This window comes from Pygoscelis adeliae, unplaced genomic scaffold (assembly GCF_000699105.1).
Source record: "Pygoscelis adeliae isolate BGI_AS28 unplaced genomic scaffold, ASM69910v1 Scaffold1, whole genome shotgun sequence".
NCBI classification, from domain to species: domain Eukaryota; kingdom Metazoa; phylum Chordata; class Aves; order Sphenisciformes; family Spheniscidae; genus Pygoscelis; species Pygoscelis adeliae.
The window spans coordinates 4,468,238-4,485,299 of record NW_008824051.1 but is presented as its reverse complement, the minus strand read 5'-3'; the positions used below and the strand labels follow the sequence as shown (position 1 = coordinate 4,485,299).

At 38.2% G+C, this 17,062-nt stretch overlaps 1 protein-coding gene across 7 annotated transcripts in view; it reads right to left on the bottom strand.

Moving 5' to 3' along the window:
- The window catches only part of ENAH (enabled homolog (Drosophila)), a 56,567-nt gene that overhangs the window by 20,951 nt on the left and 18,554 nt on the right, over nucleotides 1-17,062 (bottom strand). For 2 of the 7 annotated variants that reach the window (XM_009333646.1, XM_009333647.1), the window contains exons 4-5: nucleotides 3,676-3,995; nucleotides 1,654-2,454 (exon numbers count right to left, since the gene is read on the bottom strand). In XM_009333646.1, the coding sequence (XP_009331921.1) occupies nucleotides 1,654-2,454; nucleotides 3,676-3,995 (1,121 nt within the window). Of the gene's footprint in view, nucleotides 1-1,653; nucleotides 2,455-3,675; nucleotides 3,996-15,728; nucleotides 15,819-17,062 lie in introns of those variants that run through there. The other 5 variants (XM_009333649.1, XM_009333650.1, XM_009333651.1 and 2 more) reach the window with 3 other exon arrangements.

Below are 17,062 nucleotides of genomic sequence, written 5' to 3'. Positions count from 1 at the left end.
ATTAAAAGCACTAAAAATATTACATAGTATGCTATGAGAGATCAGACAGTTTCAGAGACATTTACATACAAAACCCCTCCAGTCAGGTTCTGTGCTGCAACCAAGAAGAATCTTACACCAGGAAACAGGCAAAGCTTTTATAAGGCGTCAAGTAAGGCACGAGCATCATACTGTGTAGGAACAATACTGTGTGTTCAAATGGTGCTAAACAGAGTGACTTCTCATTGTACTAACAAGCATTTAACACACCACCCAAACATCTGAACCCTTGAACTGTTTGAGTTCCAATGCTAATTTCTAAGCTGTATGAAAATATTTCCCCTAAAAAACATTCCAGGAATCAACTTTAATAATTTAATACAAACACTAATTAGTGAGTTAGAAGACTGACATATTTTAAGCTGATGGGAACAAGCTTGTCTATATTTTTATCTATTATTCCTTTAATGCTTTAAATTCATATATTGATATGCAATACAAAATGTGTTTTGAAGAAAGAATATTCTGATGATCACTGTGTCGTCATTATAGGAACAGTTTAAGAAATTGTAACCAAGAGAACAGCCCCACACGTCCGCCCCCCGCCTCACCCAAACTGCCATAAGCTACTAAAAATGCTGCGCAACTACCTTAAGCAACCTCTACAGGCAGGAATGTCACGTGTCTTCCTGGTTTCCTACTCTGCTAACCACTGTGTAAATTCAAAAGCCTTTTAAACTCTCTTGGCGTCACTCACCATCCAAGTGCACACTTTTATTCCATACTACAAGTGAGGCCATTTATCCTAGTTCCACTCCACCCCAGAGTAGCTCATGCCTTCATTTAAGACGAGGGTGTTACACAGGATCTACTCTGCATGGCTTGTGTGTGATGAAGCCATAGTCTGCTCATCCCCCAGAAGCGCCTCTGCCCACACCTTTAGCTGAGCTACTGCAGACTTATGTATATAAGACCTAAATCTATTAAATCAATATAAAGGCAGGATTCAGGTTAACAAAGACATTTACATCTATGTAAAACACATTTCTATCATATTGGTAGAGTGTCCATTAAGACTGTCACCTGCTTTACCAAACTTTCTTCCTAATGTCTTTTTAAGCTACGCTGGCAGAATACCACAGGAAGACCTGTCTTTATATATATGCGCGCATACAGCCATATATCAAAATACGACCACTGTCCTGAAAGAAATGCTGTAGGTGTTACATACTACTTTCTAAATTTGAAACTACATAGAGTATCAAAGTGGTTCAGATTATTCCTCACTTAAGGTCATTCACGTGTCTAAAGCCGCATATACATTCTTCCATGTTGGCTGCCATTAGGAAACTAATGATGCTGCCTGTTAACACCATGTTCCAAATAAACTAACAGTGCAAGATTCACCAAGCAAGTATTCGACAAGCTCTGTTCTCGACAGGTGAGAGCTTAAGAAATCAGAATTTTACAGGCCACAGAACACCAGCTCTTCTCCGCAGAGCTTTGAAGTTTCCCTTACCCCAGTTTTCCAAACGGTATTTCGTTGTGGTATTAAGATCACTGCAACTTTGGAAGCATTGTATTAATTCTTCGGGGCAGTTACGGGCTTTGATACCAATTGGTTTCGACTGCATTCCTGATTAGTGCATTAGTAGCAATAACAGAAAGCCTTACCCTGCTGGGTCGTAGGTTCAATCGGCTGAGAGGCTGCCTGCAAGACTGGCTCAGAAGCAGAGGAGTCTCCCAGCACAGAGTTTAGAGAGTTCTCAACAGAGGCAGGGGTAGCTGCAGAGGGAGAAGGGAGAACACTAGGCTTGGATGAGGGAGTCGAGGCATTCGGGGAGTTGGGAGAAGGAGAAGCTTGAGGTCCAGAGAGTGACAGAGGCGGAAAGGAAGGCAGTGGGGGGGGAGGAGGTGGCGGAGGCGGAGTTGGACCTGAGGTAGAAGGTGAAGGAACCGGATAAGCCAGGTTTTCAGGAAGCCCGTTAGGAGCCGTGGGAGACGTGGACATTTGGGTCACTGGATTAGAAGCCGACACTGGGAGGACAGGTCTCGGACCAGTAGCTTTGCCTGGTGGACTGCTTATCATTACTGGAGGAGACGGGGGAAGGGGGGCAAAACTGGGCGCAGACCAGGCAACAGGCTTTGTATTTGGAGGCAAAGTCGCCGGGGCATTGACGGGAGAAGGGGGCCGAGAACTTTTGTTCAGCGGACGAGGAACCGTAGCATAATGGGGGAGAACAGGGTGGAAAGCTGAGCCTAAAGATGTAGCAAAACGTGATGCAGAGTGCCTTAGAGGCGGTGTAGGGGGAGTGGAAGTCGGTGGTGCAGAAGTCACTACAGCGTACTCCGGTGTGGCCTCTGACATTGGTGCTGAGACTGCTTTTGCATATGATGGAGGAGGTGCTGAAGGAGGCTGGCAACTGGAGTATTCAGGAAGTGGAGTGCTATACGGGGAGTTGTCGAAAGATGGAGCTGGACAGAAGATGGAAAGCAGCAGCAAAGGCAGGATAAAAAAAAGGAGAAAGAGAAAAAGGGAGCTAATGAAGCAACAAAACCAGCATTCAAACAAAATGTATAAATGTAGACTACAGTTAGTACCAGAGGATTAGGCACAAGTGAAAATACTGTTAGGAAAGTTTTACATATTACCAACAGCTGCTTTTAAATTTTACCAACTATTTTTGTGCCAACATTTGAATTTACAAGTACGTTCTAGAGTAAGTTTTTTCAAATCCCATCTGTGAGATGGATTAGATACAGGGTTGATTAATGAGTCTTATCAGCTTTTATCATCTTGTTTGGTTGCAAACTGCAAGCAAGTGTAGTGATCTTAACATTTGTTACAACTCCACTAACAAAACTCATACCATAGGCAGCAAGTATCATCTTTCTCTTCCCCAGAAAAAGCTCCATCGCAAACTTGAAAGTACCGGGAATAAAACTACCAATAAAATCCTCTGCTCTAAAGTGACTAGCTCTTACATAGTATTCCTGGACTTTTACCATCAGCTGACTTCTTATGTAAATTGAGTTTGTTACTAAAGAACAACCAAGCGCTTGACAAATGTTCCATTATATTACCAAAATGAGAAAGCTTTCAGTTATCGCTGGATACATTTCCACAGGCAGTGCATTATCTTATCTCCAAATACATATGATACATGTCACTGAAATGTTACTACAACGATAAATTAAGCAAGACTTCATACTGAAAGGCATTTCTCGCACTATTACTTCGCCTTATGTAGGTATATACCTTCTACATTTAACACACTCAACCTCATATGTTTGGGGTTGGTTTTTTTTTCCAAATTATGCAATGAGCATACATCTTGTTTAATAGAGCAAACAATGATAAGGTATTTAGAAATTTTAACTCATCATACTTTAATCAATGTTGGAGGTGCCCAAAATGATTCAAGTTCTTCAAGAGATCAGAGAGTACGGCAATGGAGTGAGCAAATAGTGCAAAAAAAATTATTTCAGAGTTAATGGAAAATTATGACAGGAAAGTCAAGGATCTTGGACTTCTTGCCATAAAAAAGGAAGCAATTCCAGCAAATAGAAGCCTGAAATACTGACTGTTGTTGCACCACTGTACTCACTGCCCTTTGTTGCTTCTCTCCCACTCCATCACCCAAACACATAAAGAGTAGTCTGGTACTTGAATACACTCAGTTTTGAAATTCTTACCAGCATTTGAAATTCTTCTCTCTCTTTCCCATTCCAATTGTTCCCTTTCCAACTGTTCTTGCCGTTCTCTTTCTTGCCTTTCCCGTTCAAGTCGTTCAAGTCTTTCTCCATCCTGCCTCTCCTTCTCTTGTCTCTCCCTTTCTAGGCGTTCTTGCCGTTCCCTTTCTTGCCGTTCTCTCTCCAGTTGCTCCTGTTCTAGGCGCTCTCTTTCAAGTCTTTCCCTTTCTAGCCTCTCTCTCTCCAGCCTCTCCCGTTCCATTCGTTCACGATCCAGCCTCTCCCGTTCCAGCTCCTTCTGCCTCTGTTGCTCTTGCAACTGTCTACAATCGTGAAAAAAGGAAAAAGACTAAGCTGCAAAGCGAAAACCAAAAATATCAAGCAACTGTTAGAGGACAAGAAGAGATAAACTAATCAACAATCTTTGCACCGGTGAGAACAAAAGCACAGCATTTGTACCTACATAAAATTCTTAATTCTACGTGTTATCTTTCTGAGCTGCGTAATAGTTGTATTATGCTCACAGTAAAAAGAATCATATATCCAATTTCCTCTTAATTAATTTAACATTCTGAGAGACAGCTTTCAAGACGTAAGAATAGAAAGCTGTTGCTGATAATTTACTAACTGATGCAATCTTCCCAGTTTGGGATATGGAGTTATATTTGTTCTTTGCATGGTATTCTATACTCGAAGCAGTGAATACAAGTACAGTGAAATAGCAGTAACACGAATACTCAACAAAAAAACCCACCCCCAAACAAATTACGTTTTTCAGATAAACTAGTCAAGCTAGTATTTATCCAAATTTTACAGAAGCATCAAAACGTATACGTGTCCCTCTCCACCTGCGTACTACTACATGCACATACAACAACTGGCGTCAAGACGAGAACACCCTGAAGGCAGGGGAAACTGGACATGGTCAGAAAAAAAATCCAGGGTGCAGCAGCCAGGGAAACACTGCAGGGAGCTGGCAGGGTTTCCAGCTCATGGGAGTCTTTGCAAAGGAAAGCAGAGAGGGGGAAGACGTGGAGAGGAGGAAAACAAGTAAAAGCCAGGCAGAGGAAATATAAAGAACTTCCTAAGGGTAAGAAGGAATCATGCAAAATTTGCTGCCAAAGCCACTAGGTTGGCTGAAAGAAAGAACTTTCCTACAAAAATACAGTGGGAAAAGCTGTAAACAACCCTTTTGCTTTTTTTCCTCAACTTGTTTTACATTTTCTTTAGGTTTTGGGGGTTTTTTTAATTATATTTAAAAAAGACACGTTTCTTGTTGGCGAAAATATAGCTTTTCGATTTTCAAAGCTTTTTCGTATCTTGGGGGAACTCACTACTAAAACAAAAATCAGGCACATCCTCCTCAAAGCTGTGGCCAATATGTTCCTGTCAGTACATACCACTGAAAATGTTGTTAGTTATTGTCCTCTATTTGAATTCTTATTTTCAGAAAAAAATCATGACATTTATATACAAGTTTTTCTTTTTAAAGCACACAGCCATTTTTTTCCACCCCACTTCAGATGCAAACTGAAGATAGCTTCTCACCAAATACAAAGCACAGGCAGCTTTTAACTATAAAGCAAAAAGGAGACCTATATTTTGACACCTTAAGCTATTAGATATGTATTTTCTATGGACTGCCACTGGGCAAGGAAAGGTCACTTTCCACTTATTTGGAAAGGTCATTAGTAATTCTATAGTATACGCTTAGAGCCATGTAAAACTGAAGCCTGAAAATGAAGGGAACTTCAGCTATTTCATTCCTATTCATGCTCCGAAAATACTGGCAGAACTGGAAACCCCAGCTCATACACTGTTACTATTGAAGTCCATTCTCTTTCAGAACAATGTTTTTTCTTTTAAAAAACAAACAAAAAAACCCCTGTAAAATACTGAAATTTCATAATTGCTATAAACAATTAAGTTCCAGTTACGTACAGCAAAAAGACTTTTCCCTACTGAACTTGTTACCCAACATCCTCAGAAGCTGCAAAATAGTTCTGCTCCTGTATCAATTCTTCCGTCAGCTTCTGCTCTCCCATATAACAAAGTTGTAATAGTAGTCATTAAGAAATTAGGGCTGCAACTCAGTTTGTTAAATGCTTGATTTTTAGCCTCTGAAGTCCACCAAAAAGTCTGGTAAGTGACTGATACATATTTGGAACCAGTAGAGGATTTCTACAAAATATCAAGAGAACACAATATAAACCACAGAAATTTAAGCTCCAAAAGGGATATTAAGGATATTTTTGGATTACATTTTTGCTTGCTCTGTATTGTACAAAACTAGTTTTATCGTGTGCTCTTTTTCCCCTCAGATAAATATCTATTACTAGAGGAAAGCAGGGTTTCATCATGCATAGCTTCAGTTTGGTCATCTTAGGCTTTTTTTTTGTAAAGGAGAGGTGGATACACAGCTGTTTGTAGCTAAAAGGCTATTCAGAGCAGGAGTCAACATTTACAGACTCCAAAGCAGCTTTTGTTTATTTTGTTCATTCTTTTTCATTCATTTGCCAGAAACTAGCATATTCTACCTAGGAACGTACACACTATTAATCCTAAAACTGAAATGTAGATAAGGCATTTGAGGTTATAAACATTTCATGTTATATTTAGTTTATGAAACTAGAAGGTATCAATTCACTGGGTTTAATAACACATCAAGCAGCTGGCCAGATATTTAAATTTTCTTTTTCTCAAGTTCTTCATCTCTTTACAGAATAGAACCTCAACGTAGGTCACTTCTCACATAAGAGCAGTGTCACTGAGGCAATGTCACTGTCTGCAATCAGCCATAGCAAGAGCTGTGCCATTTCGTATTTTCATAAGCAACCTGGAAAAGAAACAGTGAAGTGCTCTTGACTAAGCTCCTTAATATTAAATTTATTTAGGATAGCAAGGGTGATGACTGATTATGAAGAACTACTGATGGGTCTTCTAATTCCAAGTAACTGGGAAATAAAATTAGCAAATAAGATTCAACTGAAATATAAGTGAAGTGACGCAGCGGAGAGAGGGGAAATCTGGTAAATTCATATACAAAATGCTGGACTACGAGTTGACTACTGACTCAGGAGTGAGATGTTAGGGTCATGACAGACAGTTCTATAACAACATCCATTCATTGACATGTTCTGTTCAAAAACATAAACCAGATGCTACACGTCAGGAAAGGATTACACAGCAGTATAGAAAATACCATCATTCTGCTTCACAAACCCTGCATCCCTGTTCCCATCTCAAAAGGGGTAAAACAGCAGAACTAAAAAGGTTCAAAGAGCACCAACACTATGATCAAATGTACCAGTTTCCATTCAAAAAAATAACTAAAGAAGCTGGAATTCTGCATTTTGGAAAAGACAACTGAAGGCCTATAAAATCCTGAGTGATGAGGACATCCTAATACAACAGCTGGGAGGAAAGAGTCAATGCAGCTAATAATAGCAAAGCTCAAAAAAATTTAAATAAATAGAGTGAGCACTTCTGCACATCAGGCAGATGAGCCATGGAACTCCTTGCCAGAGTGATTCAAAGAAAGAATAGGAAAGAGCCCACAGAAGAAAAAAAACCCAACCAAACCAACCATGGAAGGTCATTTAGAAAACAGAAATTGCATCATGCACAAGCAGTTGTTGAACCAAAAATGCCCAGAGGATTAGAGAGTAGCAGGGGAAAGTATTCCAGGCGTTTGCCCTGGCCCAGAAGGGTGAGGACTTCTGTTAGTTTTTACTTAAAGCCTTTCTAACTATTGAGAGGGGTACGTCTGTGTGTGTATGTACTATGTTCAAGGAGGGGAGGAGGGAGACATGGACGACGAGACTGTATACAAATGTACACTCTGTCTCCATATAGCATGTAATTACATGCAGTTTTAGCTAAAGTGTAAGATGTATGCCTAAATCAAACTGTTTGTTTGGGATTGACTAGTTCTAATATGTGTGAACACGTTCCTGAGGCTCACCTGGGGTTTTTCTCCTCTTTAGAGAGCTATAAAGACACACAATGTCCGTGTGTCATAACAAAATGTACCTAAGCATTTAAACGCTTTAACCTTTATCCGAAGCAAAAAATATTTCAGTCAGCAATCAACACTATCAAACTGCATTGGCTGTCTACAAAGATTAGATAAACGGCAGTGAGTTAACCACTTTTACCTACACAGGACCTAAATGAAAGAGTTCTCATAATTAAATAAATATTGAGTGATTCAGTATTTAATGTTTTATTTTTGTAAAAGAATCCTCATTTTCCATTTCTTCAGGAAATAAAGGAATAAAACCAGAATTTAAATGTACAAATAAAAAACTATGAACAAGTTGAGCACTTTGCTTATGTTACAAATGCTCTACCAAGAGAGGGCAGCAAAATACCTTGCAAAATACCTTGCAAACGTTTCCTATCTTATATATCTTACTGCATGGGAATTTTACATAAGATTAAATACACCATCCTTGAGAATAATTTTAAAATTATTCTCATTATGTATCGCTGAAGCATCCCTTTGTCAAGAAGGAAAAGGAAAAAAAAAAACCAAAATAACAAAACAAACTCAAAACAAAACAAAACCCACCACATACCACAACCCACTACATTTTTACAGTAGTTTTAACAATTTTAATAAACCTTTCAGATAGAAAACCAAAAGTGGCACAGGTCAAAAGATCAGTATGCCAGTAATGCAATCAAGTTGCTTCAACACAGCTTAATGAGCAAGGATGAATTTCATAAACTAAGAACTACAGCTTAACAAGTGTAACAGTTGTAGCTTAAAAAGATTAAGAACTCATTTTGCTAATTAAAAAAAGGATAAATTTGTTTGCAATAAAACCCTGCTTTGTTTAGTTAGCATTAGAAAATGTAATTTTATTTTAAAATTTTGTCAGAGATCAAAATTATATTATGCAAAAGCATTAGTAGATTAAGAAGAGTCACTACACATCAATTAAAGCATTTCTGAAATGTCAAGACTTTGGTAGTTCTGAAGCATGGGAATGTTCAAGAACATTGTGAAAGCAATACATAAAAATCCTTCAGCCTTAGAAAGCACAGTATCTAGCTATCAGGACAACTTTTGAAAAAGCTAAAGAGGTACTAAAAAAGCCCCAGAAAGCTATCTTATAGTGAAATGCTAATTATGCTAAGGCAAAGTGATCCTAATTATTTTAAAGGTGTGAATTACTAGACTCTAAGAGCTAATTTACATTGAATAGTTGAGACAGTGCTATAAAACTGAACAGCACGTCAGTCATATACGCAACGTAGGTACTGTTGCACGTTTAGATTCAAAGAGTCAACTTCTGGATTTCCGAATAGCTGCTAGCTTTATCACGCATTCTACTCATGAAACTTTCTTTTTGGATTTTAATTACTTCCATGCCAAAAACATCTTAGGAAACTTCACTTTGGGGCGTTGAGGGGGACAGGTATTGGTTGGGTTTTGTTGTTGTTGTTTGTAAATTAACTTACTTCAATATTGCAACAGCTTTTAAAGTTATTTCCCCTCTTTTTCTTGCCTTTATACTTTTGTCCAATTAAAGAGGTATGAGGTGGTATAGTCAGAGGATGAAGAAAGAATCATATTTACAATACTAACTTGTGACTTTGAACTCTATCAGCATTAATCCTCCAGTTCTTTGGGCAGCCAAGAATCAGGAGCATGACTACATTCTTGAAATAACACAAGGAGAAAAATGCAACGAGTAGAGTTAAGTACACACTGTTGCATCCCTGCTGAAAAAAACCCCACATTTTGCGATGGTGAAGGTGTTTAGAATTTCTCCTACATGACAACTGCAGAACAGAATTGCTGTTAGTTTAGCCAGGTGCACACAAAGCCTTCCCCTAGTTTGCTCTGAATCAGAGCATAAAGGGGAATAACCATTACGAAGTAGTGCCACTATCTCAGCTCTTGATGTTATATTAAATAAGCCAATACCTCATGTACACCAAGATCACTTTCTATCACGCCTTTCACTAGCAAGTAACATCATTACATTCAACAGATCATCACACACAGCAACTAGGAAGCTATCCCAAAATAATATTATTCGATACCTTTAGATCGGGGGGGTGGGGGTGGGGTTTAACTTCTGCTCCTGGAGGTGAATGACTGACAGCTACCCTCTGGTCCCTTTGCTAAGGACTTCAACATAGTCATTCAAAAGAATTGAAGCCTCAATCAATTTTCTTGAAATATGACCATTACCACATGGGTTGAAGGGAAGACAAAGATCTCAACTAGATTAAGAAACTTCAGTGTTCACTGGTAAAATGATATTCTCTGTCAGAGCAGACTTAATAGCCAGAGAGAACCTGTCTTTTTCTGGAACACTTTTCATGTTTAAGCCCATATCTTGGTCATCTGTAGGAGTTACTGCAAGCGTCTCAGTTTGTGGAAAGCCTGTCCTTCCACCAGAGAAAGTATGCCTCAGCATTAAGCAACTCTCATTGTGCCAAAAAACAGAGCTGTTGTCACAAGGGCACCAAGCGAAAAAACCTACATGTAACAAATCCATTGCTGAAACAGTTTGTGAAAGCAAATAGCTGTCTGCTCTGGCAGGTCACCTTGTTTCCTCAGGTGGAAGTTTTTCTGTACGTTCACATAAATCTTCAGGATTCAAACACTGGCTTGCTTTGCTCTTGGACGCGAGATCAAGCCATTAAATTTTTTCCTAAAAAGATGATAGTAAACTGCATCGAGAAGACCATATATCAACCTGAATAACAGAATTCAGCCACAAACCCGAAAGGCTTCTTGTCATGAAGCCAGATACATTAAAAACAGCGGTATTGCCATGAACAGTACAGACAGAAGCATCTTTGTATCACATCCAAATTCAACAGGCACTGAGATGATAGACATTCCAAGATGAAGAGAAACTGGTTTGAAGTATTTGATCATAAAACTCACTGTAGAAAACAAAGATCCAAGACAAAGCCTGCAGAAAACAAAATATCTTGAGGAACAGAGCTGACTGAAGTAATTGCTGCACTGAGTGAAGAGGTCAGCTACAGGCAGATAATACACAGTATTTGACAGCTGTTAGTCATCATTTATGAACACACCAATTTCATATTCCATTCTTTCTTGGCTGAATAATTTGGTGTCAAAGCAGGGCATCAAATCACTCAGAAAGATCAATAGGAATACTATCCCCATTTTGTCTGCTTAAAGATACAACAAGGATGGGGGGAAAAAGATCACTAATAAGATGAGTGTATTGAAAAAGGACATCAAAAACCATCACTTGAGCCACTAAAAAAAAAAAAGTCAAATTAAAAAAACAATCTTAAAACAGATTCTCTTGAGGGGAGATTTTCAGGTTTGTGTCACACATCATTTTTTTGCTTCTTCTGAAGAACAGTTTCTTGCTTGTGCTGTTACCTATTCTAAAACAAACAAACATGGCATAGCAGAAAACAAACACAAGGATGACACCCAAAAGGCAGCATGAAGGTTGACCATTGCTAGCTTAAAACATTGCAGTAATATATTCTGCACTTCATCTATTCTGAAAGTTACCGTTAAGACATTCTGTATAAGAAACCAAATGCGATATAACAAAAGCATTCAACTACATACTCATCTTTCAATCTGTGCTTCACTAGTTTTTTTTAAAATGTAAATTTTATAACCCAACATAAACAAGAAATCTAGCAATAATGCCACTATGTCAAAGTTCGAAAGGTAAGTGTATAATATCAACCATAATTAATTACCAAAAACCCAGATTCATCAACCCAAACCAATGGAGTTGTTCAAACTGTGTCGGTGATCTGGCCATTAAACTTACATTTACCAATTAAATAAATATTAAAATACCTTTAACCATTAAAATATATTTACAAATTTAAAAAGTTGCATTGCAATGACTAGCTCTGCAAGAAAAAGTCCATAGTATTCCAGTCCTGGAGTCGCCGTATGCCTAGACTTTCAGGGCTGCTTTGAGCTCTCGCACCAGCTCCTCTAACCCTGCCTCAATCTATGGAGCAATGAACAAGACAGTAATGTTTGGAGTTTTACTCTAAAATGCTGAAAGCCCCAGCATGTGGGCATAGATACCATTATCTAATCTAACAGTCACTACCCACTAGAATACATCTCACATGATGGCTCTCCTCCTCCCAGCACTGAGTCACTGCACAAATAGCGCAGCTGGCTGCAAACAGGCTACACAATGCGTAGCTGAGCTACAGGCGCCAGCACCAGATGCCGGGTGACCTCAGCTCCATCTGAAGCAGGTTGTCGTCTACAGAAGAGCAGCTACCTTGTTACTGCAAGTAACTGCATGTGCTCTTCGACACGGATTTAACTAGATACACTCAACCTACTTTATCACTGTTACAACCGTTTATAGAAAGAAAGAAAGAAGCGCTTTAACATGCTGGTTATTTTGAACAGTATTGAACTGTATTTAGCTACAGTCTTTTGAACTTAGCAGCCTGAGTTTTAATAGCTTAATCCTCTAATCTTCTTCTGCACAAGTTCAGAAAAGGAAAAGGTGTGTCTGCTAGGGCCCTTCAAATTTGCAGGAACTTTTCCGAATAATAAAAACTGAATATCAACATTAAACTTGCACTTCCATCTTTAATATCAAATATTTATTCATCATTCCAAAATTCAGCATTTACCACAGAGCTCACTCTCCTGTATGGTCACATAAACCTACTGAATACATATCTCAAGACCTATACATTAATGCTTATGTACCATGGAATGAACGCACACCACCCCCCAAATTTCGTAATTCATTTACAAAGAGGAAATATAGTCTAAATCATGTCAACACAGATTGCAAGTTTCCATCAACCACAGGCAGCCTCCACTGGGACCGAGAGCATTCATGAATAAGTACACTTGATGCATCAGTAACATGACCTCAGCAGAAACGATCAAAATTTAACCTCTTTGCATCTTCCTAAGCTCTCTCAGTTGCATGAACTTCACTGTGCATCACCTAAACTGAGCTCTTGCTATATGCTCTCACTAAAACTCTTACCAAGTTCGCTTTATTTTTTTCAAGTGCTAACAGTCCAGACAGCTTCTACCTGAGCATACTGCACATCATTTCAGAGAAACCCAGACAAGAGCTAGTCAACTTGATAAAAATAAGTGAGAAACAGTCACTCAGAAGATCTGCGAAGTTTGACTGTTCAAAGGCAAGAGGTTTGTGAAGTGAGTTTATGTATATGCTCTGGAACTGACAATTACTTCCAGTTTCAACAGTGGTGGACCTCTGGTTCTTTAAACAGAAGTGAAAAGTGAGACTGTTTCATTTGTGTCTTTTTTTAAAGTTTGTATCAAAGAACACATTACACTTAATTTAATGCAAAATTATAAAGGCATTTTAATTGACTACATGTATCATGATTTTGAAACACTACACAAATCTAGCGGTCACTACAATGAACATTCTAATGTTCAAGCAGCTATATCCTGATTGATCACCGCTGCATGTAACACTTCCCCTGTCGATTTGATTTTCCCCATACACTAGTATTAAAACATCCAAAACACTAGTATTTGGCCTACAGGTTGGGGTTTTTCCCCCCTAAAAGATGTCTGAAACCAGGACACCAGCTATGTATTCTCATTCCATTGTGATCATCAAAGTCTGCAACATCATCCAACTCCTCCTGTTCTCCTTTGTACTTGCATATCTCAACTCTCATCAGCAGCGAGGACTTACTTTGTTCAGCAAAACACCAAATAAAATGTGATCATTCCAAATGATGCATGAGGAACTGCCTGTTCTTATGCTCCTCACACTTCCACAGCGATGCTCCCCTCTTCCACCTTAACTAGGAACCTCCCTCTCGGTATCTGTCAAATGCTTTACTGAAGCCCAGGAACACCCCATGAACTGCCTTTCTTCTTTTGTAAAAGAAAATATTATCTGGGTACAGTTTACCATGCTATGTTTTATCTGGTTAATTATTCTTTTCTTCAACAGTAGTTCTAAAGCTTTTCACATTAGCAAGGTCAAACTAAGAGGCTTTCATTTCTTTGATCAAAAGGGAGTTAAGGTCTAACAACAAGCTTTTATGTTATAACCTCAAACCACATTAGTTGGAAATAAGAAAATAAGAGGAAGAACTAGGTTTTATCAGTCAAGCAAAAACTGGTAACCAACCACCACCATGATAAAGACATGAAAAGGCAACTATAAACCTGAAGGTTATTAGATACAGGATTTCTAATAGAGAAAGGGATATATTAATGCTCTTTGGTCAAACCTCGTCAAGCCCAGTTTTCCTCTCCTTGACCTTTTCGACTTATTATGTAAACTAACAGAACACATGAACTTATCTGGCATAAGCCAGATTGCAGGAAGTCATCTGTGCACATCAAATTTTAGAAAAAAATAAGAATCTCAGTAGCAGAAAAATCTACTTCCATTGGCAACTCACCCTCAGTGGTATTGTAGTGAGTACGGTTGGGACAGAACTAATTTCATAAAAGGGAACCACAATAACCAAAAATCCCGAAAAACGTAGAACAGTTTCTAATCCCAATTTCATGTTTTGCATTAAACAGGAAAAAACCCACAGACATGAAAATTTTGCAGAAAGGGTAAGATTTCAAAGAGACATTTTCAAAAGTGTTAACTAAGATACTTGTCAGAATCATCCTTCAAGCAACATCCATATTCAATTGCAGCAATTAAGGCATCAATTTTGCCAATGTAGTCAAAAGACTGCTTAATGGAAAAGCGCCCTTCTCACTCTGCTAAACATGTCAATGTTACCCAACATCTATAGCTGTTCAGTACTATAACCAGACAGCACCCATTACCTCTCCCTAAAGCCAGTTATTAAGTCTCTGAAAGTTAGCCTTGACAGAACTAAGGAAAACTTTATTGTGAATGGGAAGAAACTGTGAATGGAAAGAAAATGAGAGGCACTAAAAAAAAAAAAAGTCGTTATTATACCAGAACTCTGTTTTCCAGAAACTTTGAGGGCAAGGAAAAAAAAAAAAAAAAAGTCTTTAGGATGAGGTAAACACCACTGACTAATGGGTCTTTTTGCCTCTGTCTCCCGTCCTGCTATGCAATGCAGAGGCTGGAAAGATTGAAATGGCTGCAGGCTGTCCCATGAAAGTACCTCAGCAAGCTCAACTTGAAAAGTTTACTGATGTAACTTTGACCTGCTGGAAACCCTTAGCTTAGGCATTAAAAAAACCTCTTTGATTCCATCTAAACCATGTCTCTGGGATGCAAACTTCATGCAGATTTTTAACATGCACAGCACACAATACAATCATATGACAGTAGTCTACTGACCACTCTTATACCCTAAACCAAAAAGCCAACTACTGTATTATATTCATATGCCTATCTCAGATTAGAACTGTTTGCTTAGTTACAATCTAATCAATCCATATACCTTTAAAGAAATCCTACTTCCTTAAAATAAGCTGTCAGATAAATGGCACAATTTCAAAAGCAAAGGAAAACTGGAAACAGTACATCTGGCCACTAACTAGGGAAAGGTCATGGGCTGTGGGAAATCAGTAGAAACCAGGCTACCAGGGACAGAAAGTGACAGGCAAACTTTCCTTCCTTTAAATTATTATAGCTACATTGCTACCAAATTGTGGGATGCAGGTTTTTTTCTTTCAGTATTTCCACACGTTTTCAAAACAGCTCAGGAATTATATATGTAATAATTACTAATTTACAGGGTAAAAAAAAATAAGTTATTTTACCATAGTTAAAAATTAAGATTAGCAAAATCTCAGAAAAAATACTTTTAATCTGTAAAATCAAAAACATTCCTTTAAGTCTATCAGTAAATAAGAAACTGCTACCTTTGTCAGCCTCTGAACTTGTACTACATAAAACTGCGAAGCCTCCCAAAAGATGTTATGAAAACCATACCATATCAATACTACTTTCTAGCACAGTCACACACCAGGTTTTCTTTAACAGTATCATCCCAATCCATGATATAAACTTAAACTGTAAGCAAACTTGAAGTATTTAACAATTACAAACCCCCCTAATATTCCATTGTCGTGTTCATGCAAGCTTCTAACAATTTTGAGTACTTACGACAGAAGTCGGTCAAGTTTTGGTCCATTACGTCCCTGAAGGCCAACAGGGGGCTTGTATACCTTCATTATTCCTTACAATCTATACACTTTCTCTGTTTCTGGTGTTCTTGGTCTATTTATGAAGCAGTGATGATTTTGAAGTTATTTATAAACATTAACTCATTAAATTCCCAAGTGTCATATTAGATACCAACTCAGTGACTCATATTCCTGACAATATATTCATTACGGCTGGAAGAGAAGGTAAATTTACATGCACGAGTAGCACAGAGAGGCATGCCATGAACTAATCTTTTATTTTAAAATAGTATTTGACATTAAGTAACTCTGAAGTTATTAACAAATACCATGTCAACTGAAGTTGGCTCATTATCAAACAATCAGTGGAATTTATAACACTGCCTGACTACCACTCTGACAAAATGAAAAATAACCCATACAACAAAAAATCCCTTCATTTTGGAGGATCGAAAATGGAAGCTGGGTGTTTTAGAGCTTGTTATTACTGTACTTAAATGAGTGCAAGTTAAGGAAAATTACAGTTATCTTCAAGTACTCCCTGACAGAGAAAGCATACACCATGTTTTAAGGTTTCTTAAAAGAAAGTAACAAAGTTATCAATTCACCAGACAAAATGATTTCATTGACCACCTTAGGTGTAATCTTGGCCTCATAAAAACCTCAGTGTTTTAGATCGCACATCTGGTCCTAGTGGCTTTACAGATTGCCATCACTGCACAGTAAACAATGCAAATGTTCAAGTAACAAGCTCTGCAGCAAAATAAACAAAGTAATATTACTACTTTAGCACTTTTACTCAAAATGTAAGGCATCTAAATCCTTTCTAAAATAGAGAAAAATCTTTGAACCAAAATAATACACTTTTGTTGGCAACGATCTAATTTAATTCTTCAAGTTTCCAATTTCCCCAAGATTCTTGAACACCAGTTATAAAAGCGAAGGAAAACACCAGATCAGTTGAAGAGCTCTCTCTAATATGCCATTCTTCACCAGTCACTCCTTTGGCAAAACGTTTCTGAGGAAATGTTTCTATTTGCGCCTAGGAAAACCCTGAGGCTACAAGCCACATAAATTAACGATGAAATTAGTCCTTCTTTGAGCAGAGGGCTGGACTAGATGACCTCCACAGGGTCCCTTTTTCAACTTTAATTTTTATGTAAGCAGATTTTTTTCCTCAGGCTTAGAATAATTTCAAAAAATATCTTCCTGAACTTAACATGGGAGTCAGTCAAACACTACTGAATCCAGGTACACTTAAGGGGAGAGATATGAAACCAGCTGTTAAAGACAACTATTATCAAGCCACATCTT